Here is a 15,837-nt window from a genome sequence, read left to right on the forward strand (position 1 = left end):
TTTTCTTTTTATCCTTAAGGAGGTAAGAAAGAGGGATTATAACTTTTATTCATTATGTAAGGGGGGGGGGGGTAGGAGTGCTTGGCCAAGGTATTCTGGTATAAGCGAATTTTAAAATATCTTTTTTTTCACCCTTGACTGATACGATATTTTACCAGTTTTTTTTTAATAAAAAATAAATATTTATTTTTCATTAAATTAATAATTCCAAGCATAATTTGAAAAAGCAATAATGCTAATAAATAATAATTTTTTCGAACACGTTAATATTCAATGTCGTTTTTGCGAAAGAAATTCGAAAAATAAAATAAAAATTCATTAAAATTAAATTACAAACGCATTATCATAAATCATATGAAAGCTGCAACCCAAATATTAAATTATATAAAATTTTTTTTACTCAATAAAATCCTCCCAAAATACGTAATTATTTTGTTATAATCACTTTTTTAAAAAAAATTATCTAATTTATAACAGCATTTTTAAAATAATTATTACTTCCTCATCGTTTCGGCTTTAGATTCATTCAAAATTATTTTGTTTTACTTTATTATAAAGAAAAATATTTTTACAATTGGAATGGATAGATGATCTCCTCCTATACAACTTTTAACTCGCAATTTGTTCATAAAAATATTTTCGTACAAAATCTAAAATGTTTATTCAAATTTTTTAAAAGTAAGTTTGAATTTATATTGTGATTTATTCTTCTTATTTATTAATAATGGCAAGTGTTGTTAAACGGCTCGTTCTGAGCTGATTTTAATTTAGCTAGAAAAATATTGCCTAAATCTCAAGATTTCGCTAATAGATAACCAAACCCTTGTGCAACCTATGACCAAAATCTTCAGGATTAGGTAAAAAAAATTACGGATAGCCGTTTTAAAAAATCGGCTAAATCGACCCGTCTAACCACAGCAATATTGGCATTTTAGATCTAGACAAATGATTATTGTCATTTAATTTTTCATTTTTGTTCCCTCCAATGGTATATATAATATCATGGGTATTATAATACCTTATCAGCCAAAAAAATTAATGTTTTTTGAAAATACATAGCTTTATCTTAAGTGGTCACATTTAGTGCCACTTATTATCCAATATATCTTACCTATGTAAAAATAAAAATATGTCTTATCCTAAAGTTGGGGCACATAAATTGAGTGTTTGCGTTTTCCCCTTTTTTTAAAAAAAACGTAACGCATTCCTCTTTTAAATTAAAGTTATCTTTTTTTTTAATAGTATCGTCCATTCATAATTTCAACTAAGTTATAAAAAAAAGAATTGGTTTTTGTAAATTATATTATCGCCTGCCTTTATATTTCATAAATTTATAAATATTCATTTTAAAAGATAAGTTTTTTAAACATTTTATACAATATTAAATTTAATTTACATATAATTAAGACACTAGAAAGAGATTTTATAAATTTAATTTACATATAATTAAGACACTAGGAAGGGATTTTATAAATTTAATTTACATATAATTAAGACCTTAGGAAGGGATTTTAAGCCCCCCCCCTTTTATGATTCTTATCTGATGAACAAGGTTTGCTTTCTAGCGAAAGAATAAAGAGTTCTTAAAAAAACGGGTCCAACGTGTAAAATGAATGAATAAAAAGTGTTGAAAAAATTAAACCAGTTTTAGCTTTTGTTTTCTAACGGCAAGCGGTAATTTGATCAATTTGCACAATACCACTTGAAGTGCAATAATTGAGTTAGCAACGCAAACGTTTTAACGCTCAATTTATGGGTACCCTAATAATCATAGGAATTTTAATGTGCATTGAAGAACCATCTTTATTTTTAATCGATTGATGACTGCCTAATTATTTCGTTGTATAAAATTAGGTTCAAATAACTACTCTATACTTTAAAAGATTAATTCTATTAGCACCATCACTTTTCACGATCTAAATTATTTATGATGTATAGTTATTATTTATTAATGTTATTTTTGAAAGCAAAAGTGTTTTCGTTTAAATCTGTAGATTGCGTGCGACATTACGAAATATTTAAGGAAAGATCATCTAGATGATCTGGATTAAAAGGATGGATTAAAACAAATAGATTTAATTTTTTTTTAAAAAAAAATTTTTTAAATTAAGTTTTCATTTTAAACAATGTATAAAATTTAAAAATAACGAAAATGTATCTAATTTTATTGAAGAAATTTTTAAACCTCGAAATATTTTTTTTACACATGGTCATTTCTTATTTACGATATCATAAGGCACTTCTATCACGGAGGGAATATAGGATATTACGCAAAATCTATTTAAATAAAATGTGGATGGAAGGGGATAGGAGGGAAAGGGTATGGAGAGGGGGTAGATGGTAGATGGTAGGGGGTAGGGGGTGGGTGTTTTTTCGTTTTTTAAATATTTTTTTAGAGGAGGGAGAAATTTTTAATGTATAGGGAAAAATATTTAAGGGTAGGGTAAATTTTTGGGGAGGGGGTTTTATATAGTCATTGGCTTAGGGTAGTGTCATTATTCCTTCTCTTTCTTTTATGTTTTATATAAAAAAAATCTTAGGCTGCATCGTCCCCAATCATTTTAAAATTCCAAATAATTATCTAAGAACGTGATTTTTTTTAGGACTTAAAAAATTGAGAATAAATATAACCTATAAGCATATTTTAAAGGTGTATCATCATCGTATTTCAAAATCTTTATTAAAGATGAGCTAATGCTCAGCTTAATTTTGCAATTTTTTGGGCTGATTGGGGAAGTTAAAAATCTAGAGGTCGATGGGTTGAAAATATTTCTAAAATGCGGGCGGATGTATTTGAAATATTTTTCCAGCATAATGAGAATATTGTAGATTTTATAAGATTTTAAATTAAAAAAATTTATTAAAATAAATAAAGAACCTAACATATGGGTGGAAGCGCGGGTTAAATAAAATTTTCTAAAAAATGGCCGGCGGATAATATTTTAACGTTGAGCGGAAGGGCGGGTTATGTAAGGGTAGGCTAAAAAAAATTAAAATATGTGCGGAATCCGTTCATTGCTGACCTTTACTCGTTGTGGCAAAAATAGTATCTTGCAAATTAAAAAAAAAATATTCTTTATATAAGATAAATTAAAATTTGATGTTTTTAACATGCCGACCTTGACTTTTAGTATTATACAATGGGAAATTTTTTTAACATAAGAATAATAAATTTGGATCTTGTACATTTATTATAAATGTATATATACATTTTTAAAAATTAGCATATTTTACGTTTAAATATAATTACAGATTTTTAGCAAATTGTATCATATAACATGACTATATTTAGATCGGGAAAAATCGAGATAAATTTAATTTCAAAATTACATAATATCTGTTAGGCGAACCATAGAAGTTCAACAATTATAACCGGAGAACCGGGTATATGTTATATTCTGTCATTTAGTATTTTGTTTTAGGTGTTGTTCTATTTCCGACCATTTTGATCTTCACTAAGGTGAGCCCCTTACCATTTAAATAGCGTCATTATATTTTATATAACGATTTTAATAAAATCTATAATATATGTAGAAGCCAATTTTTCTAATGGATTTATTTTTTTCCCCATTTTTAAATCCGGTTCGGCTTAAATTTTAAAACCTGGCACTGATTTAAAAAAATTTATAGTTTTATAATCTTTAAGTTCTGCCAGAATTATCAAAATCGTACCGTTATTACGTCTACCGAGCCTGCAGGTCACCGAAGCTTAACACCCTGTTTTTTTAATAAGGCATGTCCAAAATATATTTTAAAAATTCTTACATTTCAAAATCTTTTGTAACTTTATAAAATTATAAAACATGTCTAAAATCTTCCATTAAATTTTTTAGAATAAATTTTTAAATTTTATTCCCACCAATTATTTTTATACTTCTAATTTGACTTAATACTTTTACCATTTTGATTAATATAACTGCCCATGCACGGCCTATACCTCAAACAGTCCCGTGGAATATGATATTTGCAGATGATATTGTGATACTTGCCGAATCCAAGTGAAATGAAAGAAAGATTAGTGAGTTGGATAAATATACTAGAAAAGCACGGACTAAAAGTAAATAGAGAAAAGGAGATGAAACAGAGAGTATTGATATAAATGAAGGGCAGATATCGGCAATTGAAAGCTGCAAATATTTGGGCTCCACTATACAAACAAATGGCACAATAGAAAAAGAGATAAAGAGTAAAATTAATCAAGGGTGGTTAAAGTGGAGATCTTTATCTGGAGTGCTATTTGACAAAAGAATCCCACACAAATTAAAGGGAAAAATTTACAGTCCCATAGTACAACCAACTATTCTATATAGTTCGGAAACATGGCCAACCAAAGAATCAGACGAGAGAAGTCTACAAACTATGGAGATGAGAATGCTGAGGATGATTGCTGGGGTATCAAGAAAGGATAAAGTGCGCAGTACAAGAATACTAAGTAGTTTAAAGGTAGTACCCATTAAGACTAAGTTAATGGTATACAGACTTAGGTGGTATGGGCACACAATGAGAAGGCCTATGAACTACATAGGAAATAAGGTTGGGAGTTTGGAAGTGATGGGCAAACGTAAAAGTGGAAGGCCAAAACTTCAATGGGGCCATAAAGTTAGAGCCAATATAAAGAAGTATAAATTAGATAAAAGAGATTGTATGAATAACATAAAGTGGAGAGAGATGTTGAAGGAGCTTACCACCAGAAAAGGTGAAAGCTAAAGAGAAAAAAAAACTGCCCATTTCTTTTTATAACTAGAAAAATATTTTTAGAAGTTTTATAAATTTGAAATTTTATTCCCACCAAATTATTTTTATACTTCCAATTTGACAATACTTACCATTTTGATTAATATAACTGCCCATTTCTTATTATAACTTGAAAAATATAAATAAAATAGTTAAAATTTATTAAATTTTTATAATTTCTCGAATTTTAAAGAATTAATAAGCTTTCGCAATTCCAAAAAAATAATTGGCTACTATTTTATTTTTACATTAAAAATAGCTTATTTCTCTTTTTTCATTAAAGTTACCAATTTTTTATATTTAGGACATAGTCTAAAGTAAATTTTTAATCCATTTCTTATGGCTTAAGTAGCACTTCAAAGAACTAATACTTGTGCTTTAATGCTATAAAACTAAGAGACTGTTCCATCTAATACGGCTTAAGAGAGTTAACCTTCCCATATATATTTAGATGCTGTTTCCAACATGAATTTTTAAGGACCGATCATCTATGTAAAACTCCCAAAATAATATTATATTTCTTTAATTCAATCAGTTTTCTCTTCAACTTTCTTATTTTTATGCAAGACTCAATTAGTTCTATTTCCCGAAGTTTTCTGGTGATTATACACAGCTTCAGACTTTTTTGCTTACTATTGGTTTGAAAATTAAAATTTTATATCATATAAGTTACCTTCGACTTTCTTTCATAATTAGCTGTGAAAATCCACATAAGGAATATATTATTTTTTTCTCAAGCACTCACTACACATTTAGTCAGGGTTAAAAACCCATTATTTCCAAAATTTTAAGTGAGCTCTCAAATAGTCCAGTGTTTAAAAACCATATTTATAGGGGTTAAAAAATACCTGAATAACGTTCAAATAACAAAAGCAATTGATATTTAATTTTGTAATGATAGGATAACTCAAGGCCTTTTCCGTGGCTTAACTTTGTAATTGGCATTACCCGAGGACGGTGCAAAAATGAGTGGCAACTCTAATTATAATTTGATAAAAAAATTAAATTAAAAAGATTATGAAATGAAGACTACAATAACATTACATAAAGGATGTGCTCTATGCCTAAAGGCATATTCTTTGTTGTGTTCAGATCTACATTCTTTCTTAAGGGAAACGGCAAATTTTAAGGTTGACATTGGATTAATATTGTTATATCACTAGCTTTAACGAACTTCAAAATAGTTGAACCAAGTTTTTATAATAAATCTTAAAGATTTAAAATTAATTTTTTTTTGCTAAAAGTTTGGCATCCGTATCAACTGAAATAACTGTTTTCCCCAGAATTTGATTAGGATTTCTGAAACTGTAAGAACCCCATGAGTTTTAAATTTACAGACTTTTTAATTAACCAACTCTTTAATTTATACATCACCTCCTGAGTACACTGTTTTAGCCTTAAATAATTTTAAGAAATTAGGGCGGGTCTTGAAATGAGTACACTTAGTTGTGTCATTAACCTTTTTACTATCTCAGGGAACTCGAAAACTCTTCTTTTTTTAAAAAAACTACATTATTTTTTGGGGATTTTCAAAATGACTTTCATTTTTAGCTAACAATTTTGAATTGACCTTTTTTTAAAAAAATATATAAAAGAAATTTCAAAATTTTTTTCTGGGGGTTAAGCTTTTAAAATTTTTTAGGAGGCTTGAGTCGCAATGCCCCTCATCGCTCCTAATGACGCTACTGGGTACACTTCTGCATGTCTCTCATTTCAAACATAAAATAACAAAAAAATAATATTTGTTAGATGTAATTTAAAATATAAAATGCTTTACCGCAAATGGTCATATATAAACTTTCTTAAAAATAAAATGACTAGCAAATGTTTCCAAATCGAAATTTTCCCACTAGAACCAAGGACAGAAATGTTCTGGACAAAATAAAACCCGGACCCAAAAAAACGCTGAACAAAAAGACACTTAACAAAATACTTTAGAAATTTGTTTATATGCTTAAAAATGGCGTAATTTTTAACATATTCACTTTGTTTAAAGTTTTTTTTTGAAAATTGGGGTATTTTTGCCCGTCATTATTTTTGTTTTGTCCTGATTACTTTTGTTCCGAATACTTAGTCTTTATATCTAGGACATTTATTTCCATCATTCGTTTCATTAACATTTAGTCTCCAGATAAGAAATGGTCAATCACCCTACTAAGTCTTTTTTATATACTCTTTTTAAAAAAAATAAAAACTTATATACTCTGTTAAATAATAATATAACCAAACTTATCGGATTTTATATACTATTTAAAATAGATTATTGGGAAATGGATTTATATAATTTACCACCAGACATTACTTAATCATGCTCCTTGAGTTGATATGAATAATGCATTAGATTAGATTAAAACATTTTTTAAAATATTGTTATAATTATTATAATAACCAATTTATTATGCATCTATTATTGATTTAATATTTTCCAAATATGAAATTTTAATTTTGATTTTATCTTTAGAGAGAGTTGTAAAATAATTTATTTTTTTAAAGAGAAATAATTTTTACCCTCTCTTGCAATTCAGGAACATGATCTTAAAATCGAAATTATTACATAATATTTCCAATCTATTTCTTAATGATGATTATTGTTGGAAAATTACAGTAAAATTTAGATTATGCTATTTTTTATTTTTTTTAAGTTACTAAATAATTTATGCAAAATAATGTTTTAGAAAAGAAAAGGATGTTTACAAAGTTTGGACCAACCGGAACCTTAAGAAGGAACCAATCTAGAAACTCGAAACCCTTCCTTTAAAATTTTATTAAAGTAATCCATATAATAAATACAACTTTGTATCCTAGGACCGGTTTGAATATAAGAACCGGTGTCACAACTTTGTTGACACGGAACCGATTTGAATATAAGAACTTGAATCATTTTTTTTATTATATTTTCCAAAACATTATAAATTATATTATTTATAAATATTTATGAATATCGATAAATCCTTACACTAATTTAATTTAAATTTAATATTAGAATTATCAAGAAGTTAATTTGTTGTAGGTGTATAAAATCAAATTTATAGGTCCATAGTTTGAATACAGTGTAATAATATAAAAAATTTTGAGTTCATCAACAAACTTCTAAATTTAAGTAACCTGCATAAATTCTTAAGGCTAATGATTTATCTATATCATTAATCATAACTTCTGCTCAGGATTGAATTTTTTTAATATTTACATTATAATTCCTTAATTGATTATAACATATGCTCAGCATTGAATTTTTTTGAAATATTTGCAGTAGAATTCCTTAATTGTTTTTTTTACCCAAAACTCATTGGATTTTTTTTAAAAAATATTTACACGGCTCCATAATGCACGCATATAACGTTTTTTTTATTTCCAGTTTCAGAAATTTTATGATTTTTAAAAAATATTTATTTCTTGATTCTAATATTTCTCACTTTTAATTATAATTTTGGTCCCTTGAGAGAACGGCGGTAATAAAGAATTTTGTTTGAGGTGGAGTTGGCGAAGCTCTGTTAGATATACCCACAATTATTTAAGCCCCCCCTCCAGAAAGAAAGAAAGAAAGAAAGAAAGAAAGAAAGAAAGAAAGAAAGAAAGAAAGAAAGAAAGAAAGAAAGAAAGAAAAAGGATTTATTCAATTATTAAATGGATATTTATTATGTTAAGCGAATTTCCCTCCCCCTTCCTGAATTTTAATTTCTTATTTCGATTTTGAGATATTCTTTTTTAAAAATTAGGGCCGTGGGCCGGGCTCAAATTTAAAACAATTTAAAACAAATTGCTGCCGGGGCGGGCGGGCCGTAGAAAAAAATTATCTTGCAGAGGGGGGAGGGCAGAATGGGCCATAATTATATCCCTTATATTATTTGAGAGATATTAATAGCATTTTTTTATGGCTAAAATTTTTATTTTTTAATATATTATATCAAAGAATTCAAAAATGTGGATTTAATAGAGACTCATTAATTGATATATAATAAGATCAGTTCCGAGTAAGACTTCCTAAATTAAAATTTTATAACATTAAGATGACAGGAAATTTGATAGATAAAAACAAAATTAACGTTAAAAGAGGATAGGTAAAAAAAACATTCACTTCTTGATTAGATTATATATTAGATATCAAAGAATATGTGGATTTAATTGACTCTTTGATTGATATATAAAATCAGTTCCGAACATGACTTTAAAATTCTTAAATATTATTTACCAAATGGCATAAAATATTTAACAGCTATTAAATTTTAATAAAAAATACTGTCAGTGTCACAATCACAGATATTTTTTTAATTAATTATTGATTAAAAAGAAGTTAACAAAATAATCAATATATTGTTTTAAAAGATAAGAAAATATTAATTAAATATTTTTATAACGAATGATAATGAAAAATCCCGTTTTTTTAAATTAAAATTGTTCGTAAAAAAAACAAATATTTTTTGAAATTTGGTTTGACATGAAGCACCTGGGATCAACCAATCTGAACAACGTTAAATATGTCGACAGATTTTAGTTGAATATTTTTTATATACCATATCATAGGTATGGGAATAAATAATACCATTCTTAAAAAAATTGGAAGAATTTTTAGCATACTAAACTTTTGATTTATACTTCATAATGGATAGGCTGTTTTTTAACCTACGCTTAACGTTAGAGCTATTAAATCGATGGTTTTAAAGTTGACAAATTTATTTTATCTTTTAATTTCAAATGTATAATGAAAATTTATAGATATTAATATTTGAAATGAATTTTTTTTTGTGGCATTTGCCTAAATAATATTGCTATCTATATCTAAAACATTAATTAAATACTTTGAATACAAGATAAGATTTGAAACATTTTTATTTTATACACTCCCAACTTTACTAAATTAAATAAATATAAATATTATTTTATTTTTTTTCCACCATATTTAAAATAGAACAAATTATTGGGATTTTTCATCTTTTATTTTTTAAAAAACTATTTAAATTGCAATAAATAAATAAAACTATCACAATTAGGATCACAATTTTTTATAAAATATTGATGGGACAGGTAATTTGGATATCCTTTTTACTAGTGTTGTTAAATGGCTAGATTTGAGCCGATTTTTAAAAACGGTTAACTCAACATTATAGCCAGGAAAATATTGTCCACGAGATTTCGCCAATAGATGTTCAATCCTATGTGCCATCTATCAGCAAAATCTTTAGGATTGCATAATATTTTTCTGGATTAAATATTGAGTTATTTTTAAAAACGGTTCAAATTGAGTAGCAACACTACTTTTTAGTTAAGAGAAATGTTTTTATAATAAATATAATAAATTACATTTTTATGTAACTTAATATTATTTTTTTTATACATATATTAGGAACACTTAACGAGGAGAATGTCTTGATAAAAAACAGATAAATGTTTCGAAATAATCGATGAACAATATAGGGTTAGTATTTAACAACTCTTCCATCTTGCATCCCAATAATTCGTCTACGGATGCTAACTCGACTCGAATACATTACGACATTTTGCATAACCCGGAAGTGAATAATAACTTAGTTAGGAGCCCTCAGATAGAGTTTTTGTATTATGTAGCTTACGGTTGGATACAACCATTTATCTTGTTAATGGGAATTATAGGAAACACCCTAAATTTGTGTGTTCTTTTAAATTCAAAAAGGAAACATTCCACCCATATACTGATGAGGTATGTAAATGATTTTATATAATATATTTAAAATGAAAAACCTTTTATTATGATATCGTTTTAAAAAAAAATCTTTTCATATATTCAAATTTTTAATTTTATTATTCTTAGTTTTACTAGCCAGTTCTGATTCTTATAAATTTTAAAAGAAATTTCCAGTTTCTAGCTCCTGTTTTAAACTCTTATATATAGTGTTTTTAATACAACGTATACACCTGATTATTAATATATAAATATTTTCATACAGAGGCATGGCATACGCAGATTCCATAATAGTGTACACGCTAATCCCTATCATATATTATAGGCATATAAACTATTTTAATCGCCTCAAGATGAGCAATGATTACCACAACCTTACCCTATTACAAAGTTCTTACGACACTTTGTCAGCTTTCGAAAACATATTTCAGCACTCCAATATATCCCCTTATCCGGCCCTTTATTTTTACAACACGTCAAACTACACTCAGGTTGACGATAATACCCTACCCATCATCATAACTTTGTACCCTCAAAATGTTATATCCATGAATTCTAACGATGCTGCAAATAAATGGTACCAATCCATTTTATATTTATTTGAAAAGGACTCTAACACCGTATATTCTGGAGCTAACGCGACGCATTCTATTTTTTACCCCTTCGATAATCCTTTATCTGATGACTCCTTCATCTCTAAGCTCGGTCGCATTTTAAGGAGCAAAAGATTTTCGACAATGTCTTCATTTCACCAAGAGGAAGTTAAAAGCATTGAACAATTGAGACCATACTTTAAGAATTATACATTCGATAATTTTACAGTAAACACCAGACAATTATACAAAATAATGAAATGGAACAACGATAATTCTCTTAACATTTGGTGGGAATGGTGGTGGTATTTAAGGAACAAGAATAAAAATTTTAACCCGCAAATGAACACTAATAAAGAATCCTTAAAAAATTTGTATAATTCTAACAACAGTTATTTTAACGATATGTTTAGTACCCGCTGTCGAGAATCAGAGATATCGCCTCTTATTTTATATTGCAAAAATTTACAAATCCTCGGGGAATACAATCGAAACAAGAAAAATATGAACAAGATCATCAATAGACACACTCATAACTTAAACACAAAATTTTGGGCTTACTACAGGTTATACGGCATGTATTTTACGGTTAACACATTTTTTGCTGCTTCAACTTTCGTTACTGTAAGTATGGCCCTAGAACGTTTGATTACCGTTTACATGCCTCTAAAATGTGATACTATATGTAATAGAAAACATACTCGGTTAATGGTATTCGCATCTTTCATATCTGCTATCATCATAACTTTACCGTTGGGGCGAGACTACAAGATCGTTTCTGAGAAGGAATTATTCGTCAAAAAAGTTTACACCGCCAATCATTCTATCAACTTGGATCCGCCATCTATCACTAAATGCGATCATAATCTTTCCTATTTTTTGAAGGAACGCTTACATGGCATCGATATTTGGGATAAGGCGATCAACAACAAATTCGACATAAAATTGACTCCCATGAATAATTTGATACAAAGCAAAGGAGCTCACAAAATGTTTAGGAGCACTTTGGATCTGAATTACAATTTCACCTTTCAAATTTATTGCGTGTATAACCGAAATGTTAAAAACCGGACTATAATACCAATTACTGTAAAAGGAAACCGAAAGAAGTCTAACGTGGACGCTAAAACGTTATATAATATATCGCTGTCCGTTCAAGATACTATCATATCTATTACCGTCGCTAGTGTAGTTAATAGTTATTACAGGGAACACAATACTGAATTAGATCAATTATTCTCATATCGAGTCGTATATAAATGGTTATGGGTTATTTCTAGCAGAATAATACCTATCATTTTTATCTTAACCGCCAACATACTGATAGTCATAAGGTTACATAAAGCGTCAAAGTCCAGGAAAAGCTTGGTTAACAATTTTTATGATATTGACTATCCGAGTGATAATGCATGCCAATTACTAGAAAACCCTAAAAATAACTTTATTAGTGGTTTAAATAGAATGAATAAATATTTGCCTATTAACCTAATCAAGCATAAATATGAATTTAATAAAGGAAACAAGGCGAATAAAAGGTTTGAGACAAATATTGACAATCGCAAGACTTCGTTTTGCAGAAAACCTGGTATGGGTCTAGATGAGAGAGCTTTTAGAGATTCTAGAGTAAGATTTGATTCTCTTAAGAATTTCTACGAAAATAAGAGTAAACTCGAATCCGGGTCCAGTGTCCTAACTCATCAAAATCTAATCCCTTATGAAAAAGAATCTCCCAACGATTATAAATCACACCGAACTCTATCCGATGTTACAGGCCCAAAGTCAAAAAAACAATACAATAAACAAATATCTAGACATAAATACGTTAAGGAACGTCCTAAATATCTTAACCGCCCTACTCTGCACCAAAGCTTATATAAAAATAACCCTAGTAGAGATCTCGTTAACAGTCTTAGGTCCAAATACGAAGAAAAAGTTCGTCTCAGTAACAATTTTGACAAATCGAACGAAAATTTAGATAATTCTAAAATAGATCAAAATAGCGACGTAGATATCGGCCGTTTTTCTATATCTTCCTTGCTGTCTAATTTTCCTTCTTTCTCCTTGTCCATTACTCCTAATAAGGGTGATCGTTCTGCTAAGAATCTTCAAAATCAAAAGGGCGGTGGAACCAGTTGCAAACCAAACGATAGGAGAACCGTTCATTCTATGGGTTCAATCCTAAATCACAAATTGGCTAGGAAAGAGCGAAATCTGACCAAACTCTTAATAGGGATTTCCATACTATTCACGGTATCGGTTACACCGCAAGTATTTGTTATGACCCAAGGCTACGTGGGGGATAAGCAGAACTCTTATTTTTATCACCTTTTTACAACCACGGCTAATCTGCTGGAGATAGTGAACTATTGTTTGAACTTTTATCTCTACTGTCTATGCAGCGAAGATTTTAGAAGACATTTGAGGCATTTTTTTAGAAGTTGTAGCTCCGGATGTCATAAAGGAATAGTAAAAGTTTCGCGAATCATAACGATGAAGACAGACTCCACTTCTATCTAAATTATTTATCAAATAGATAAGATATTTTATTTTGGGATCAGTATTAGAAAATATTTTTAAAATATCATCATAAAATTAAAATCGAAATAACATTTTAATAAACATGTATAGTTTCATTATATTTTATTGCTCAATATAATTATATCTTACTTAAAATTTATTACTTAATATCATCTAAACAAAATTATTTTTAAATTTTGTAATTATATAGAATAAAAATATTTGTTAATTAAATTACTCAATCAAATATTCTCTTTATCTTTACTATGGATCCAAGCTGAACAAAATCGGCAAACCCAATATTAACCGCTATTTATACCCAATTATAAACCACTCGAACTGTTAATAAATATATCACCCTAACCTGCCTGAAATAATTCTCCAAAAGTTGTGAAGTTTGAACCTTTTGATATTCTAACTGTTTACAAGTATCAGTCGCTATGCTCCTCTTGGTAGATTTGTACAAAAGAACCGAATACTAATTATTTATTATTCGTTTTGTATTCGATTTTGAATGGGTCTAGTAGAGCACCAGCTACCCAAGTTGCTAAAGATAAATCAAGTTTTAAAAATATATATAGAGAATTTAAGAAATATGGCAGGATATATAAAAAAAAAAATTTTTAAAAAAAAAGAAAAATAAAGATTATAGGACTTTAAAAAAATTAAAAATGAGAAGAAAAAGAAGATTACGAAAAAAGATGAATAAAAAAAAAATATGAAAATAAAATGAAATAATCAAAATTTATATAAAATGCCAATATGATATTTGAAGGATTTAAATTTAATATAAAAAGATCTTTTTTTTTTTTGAATTGTAATTTTTTTCCTTTTTTAAAGGAAAATTTTTTTTTTCATATAAAACTAATACTAATCTTGTTAAAAAGCCCAATTTGGGTCTATTCTTAAAAATAGCCCCGATTGAGATTTTAGTCAAAATAATTTTATGTAAGCCTCGTCATTTGGCAAATAGATGTTCAAACCTTTTTGTCATCTAAGAGCAACATCTTCAGATTTACAGAATATTATTTTGGAAGATCGACTGAATCTGGCTTTTTAAAACCAGCTTATCCTTTTTTGATCGGACCTTTTTTCTTTTCGACTTTTATGTAGTCTTATTTGTTCATAATTCTAATAAATTTTATGCGAAAAAATGTTTTAATGGTTCAAACCGAACAGATATGATTTTTTTAAGAACGGAACCCCGGAACTGATATTTTTTATCATGAATTATAACAAAATCGATATTTATTACAATTTCCCTAGTTTGTCGAAATTGGTCTGAAATTAGCTTTAAACCTGTGTTATTGGTGTTTACCAGAGAAAGTGACTAGGAGATAGTGATGTGAAGATTGTTAAATACTTTGGTGGTAATATCGGTGTGTAAAAATTAGGGTTGGTAAATCGGACAATTAATAGGTCAATTAATTGGTCATATATGGTAAAGTAACTGAAAGTATATTTGACGTTTAAATAAGACAAATACTTAAAAATGTTATTTTAATGCTTATATATATCATACATCTATCGTCACGTACTTTGAAAGGATTAAATAACCTTAAGAAGTTTAACTGTGTATGAGAAACTAGGGCTCTCCGGCAGGTAGGGTAAAAAGGCAAACGGCTATAATTTTTTTATTCTTAGGTGGAATTCAAATTAAATTATACATACTATCTACCATATCTTCATTTAGTAATGAAAGCTCCCTTTTCAAAAAATATTGATCAGAAGCAATTTTTAGCCTTGTTTTTCAACCACTTTTCTTTTATGTATCTTTAGCCTTGTGACATATTGCCAAACGTCTAGGTTACGGTTTAAACTTAGTCTGAAGTTTCTAGCTTATCTAGAAAAGTTTCTATTATCATTTAAGCTAACTCACTATCCCTAGAGCTAAAACGCTAAAACGTTAGGGGATCAAGAGCATTAAATTCCATTGAAAAAGAATATTAAAATCTAAAAAAGAGATAATTAAAAAAAAATTTACAAAAATTGGAACTGTGCGACAAAAGTTATAACCATAGTAAAAAAACGTAAACTAGATATAGCATACCAAATGTCCCGAATGGGGACATTCTAATTGTAGGAATTTCCCATATAGTGAGAATTGATTTTTCTTAAAATTTTTTTTATATTTATAAATTAAATATGTTAATTGTATCAATAAAAATTAACTATTTTGTATTTTGTGTGTTAAATTTTATATTTGTCATCTCACCCCCAAGATCTTGCCATCTTACCCCGAAAAGCCCCGTTATCTTGCCCAGGGCCGTTGGTAAATAGTAAAAAGCACAACCTTTATTTAGCCATAAATAGTGCCTCCTACAGTATAAAAGGTAG

General features: G+C 28.1%; 1 protein-coding gene across 2 annotated transcripts; it reads left to right on the forward strand.

The window, feature by feature from the left end:
- The first annotated feature begins 550 nt into the window (after positions 1-550).
- On the forward strand, positions 551-13,629 carry LOC135930516 (uncharacterized). 2 transcript variants are annotated; one of them, XM_065467320.1, is made up of 3 exons: positions 551-678; positions 10,076-10,408; positions 10,656-13,629. In XM_065467320.1, the coding sequence occupies exons 2-3, from the start codon at positions 10,134-10,136 to the stop codon at positions 13,498-13,500; spliced, it is 3,120 nt and encodes a 1,039-aa protein (XP_065323392.1). In that variant the 5' UTR covers positions 551-678; positions 10,076-10,133; the 3' UTR covers positions 13,501-13,629. The 2 variants fall into 2 exon arrangements, with proteins under 2 accessions (XP_065323392.1, XP_065323393.1); XM_065467321.1 differs by lacking the exon at positions 551-678 and adding an exon at positions 7,322-7,338.
- The last annotated feature ends 2,208 nt before the right edge of the window (positions 13,630-15,837 follow it).

Source organism: Gordionus sp. m RMFG-2023, chromosome 5 (assembly GCF_954871325.1).
Source record: "Gordionus sp. m RMFG-2023 chromosome 5, tfGorSpeb1-WG-v2, whole genome shotgun sequence".
Classification (NCBI taxonomy): domain Eukaryota; kingdom Metazoa; phylum Nematomorpha; class Gordioida; order Chordodea; family Parachordodidae; genus Gordionus; species Gordionus sp. m RMFG-2023.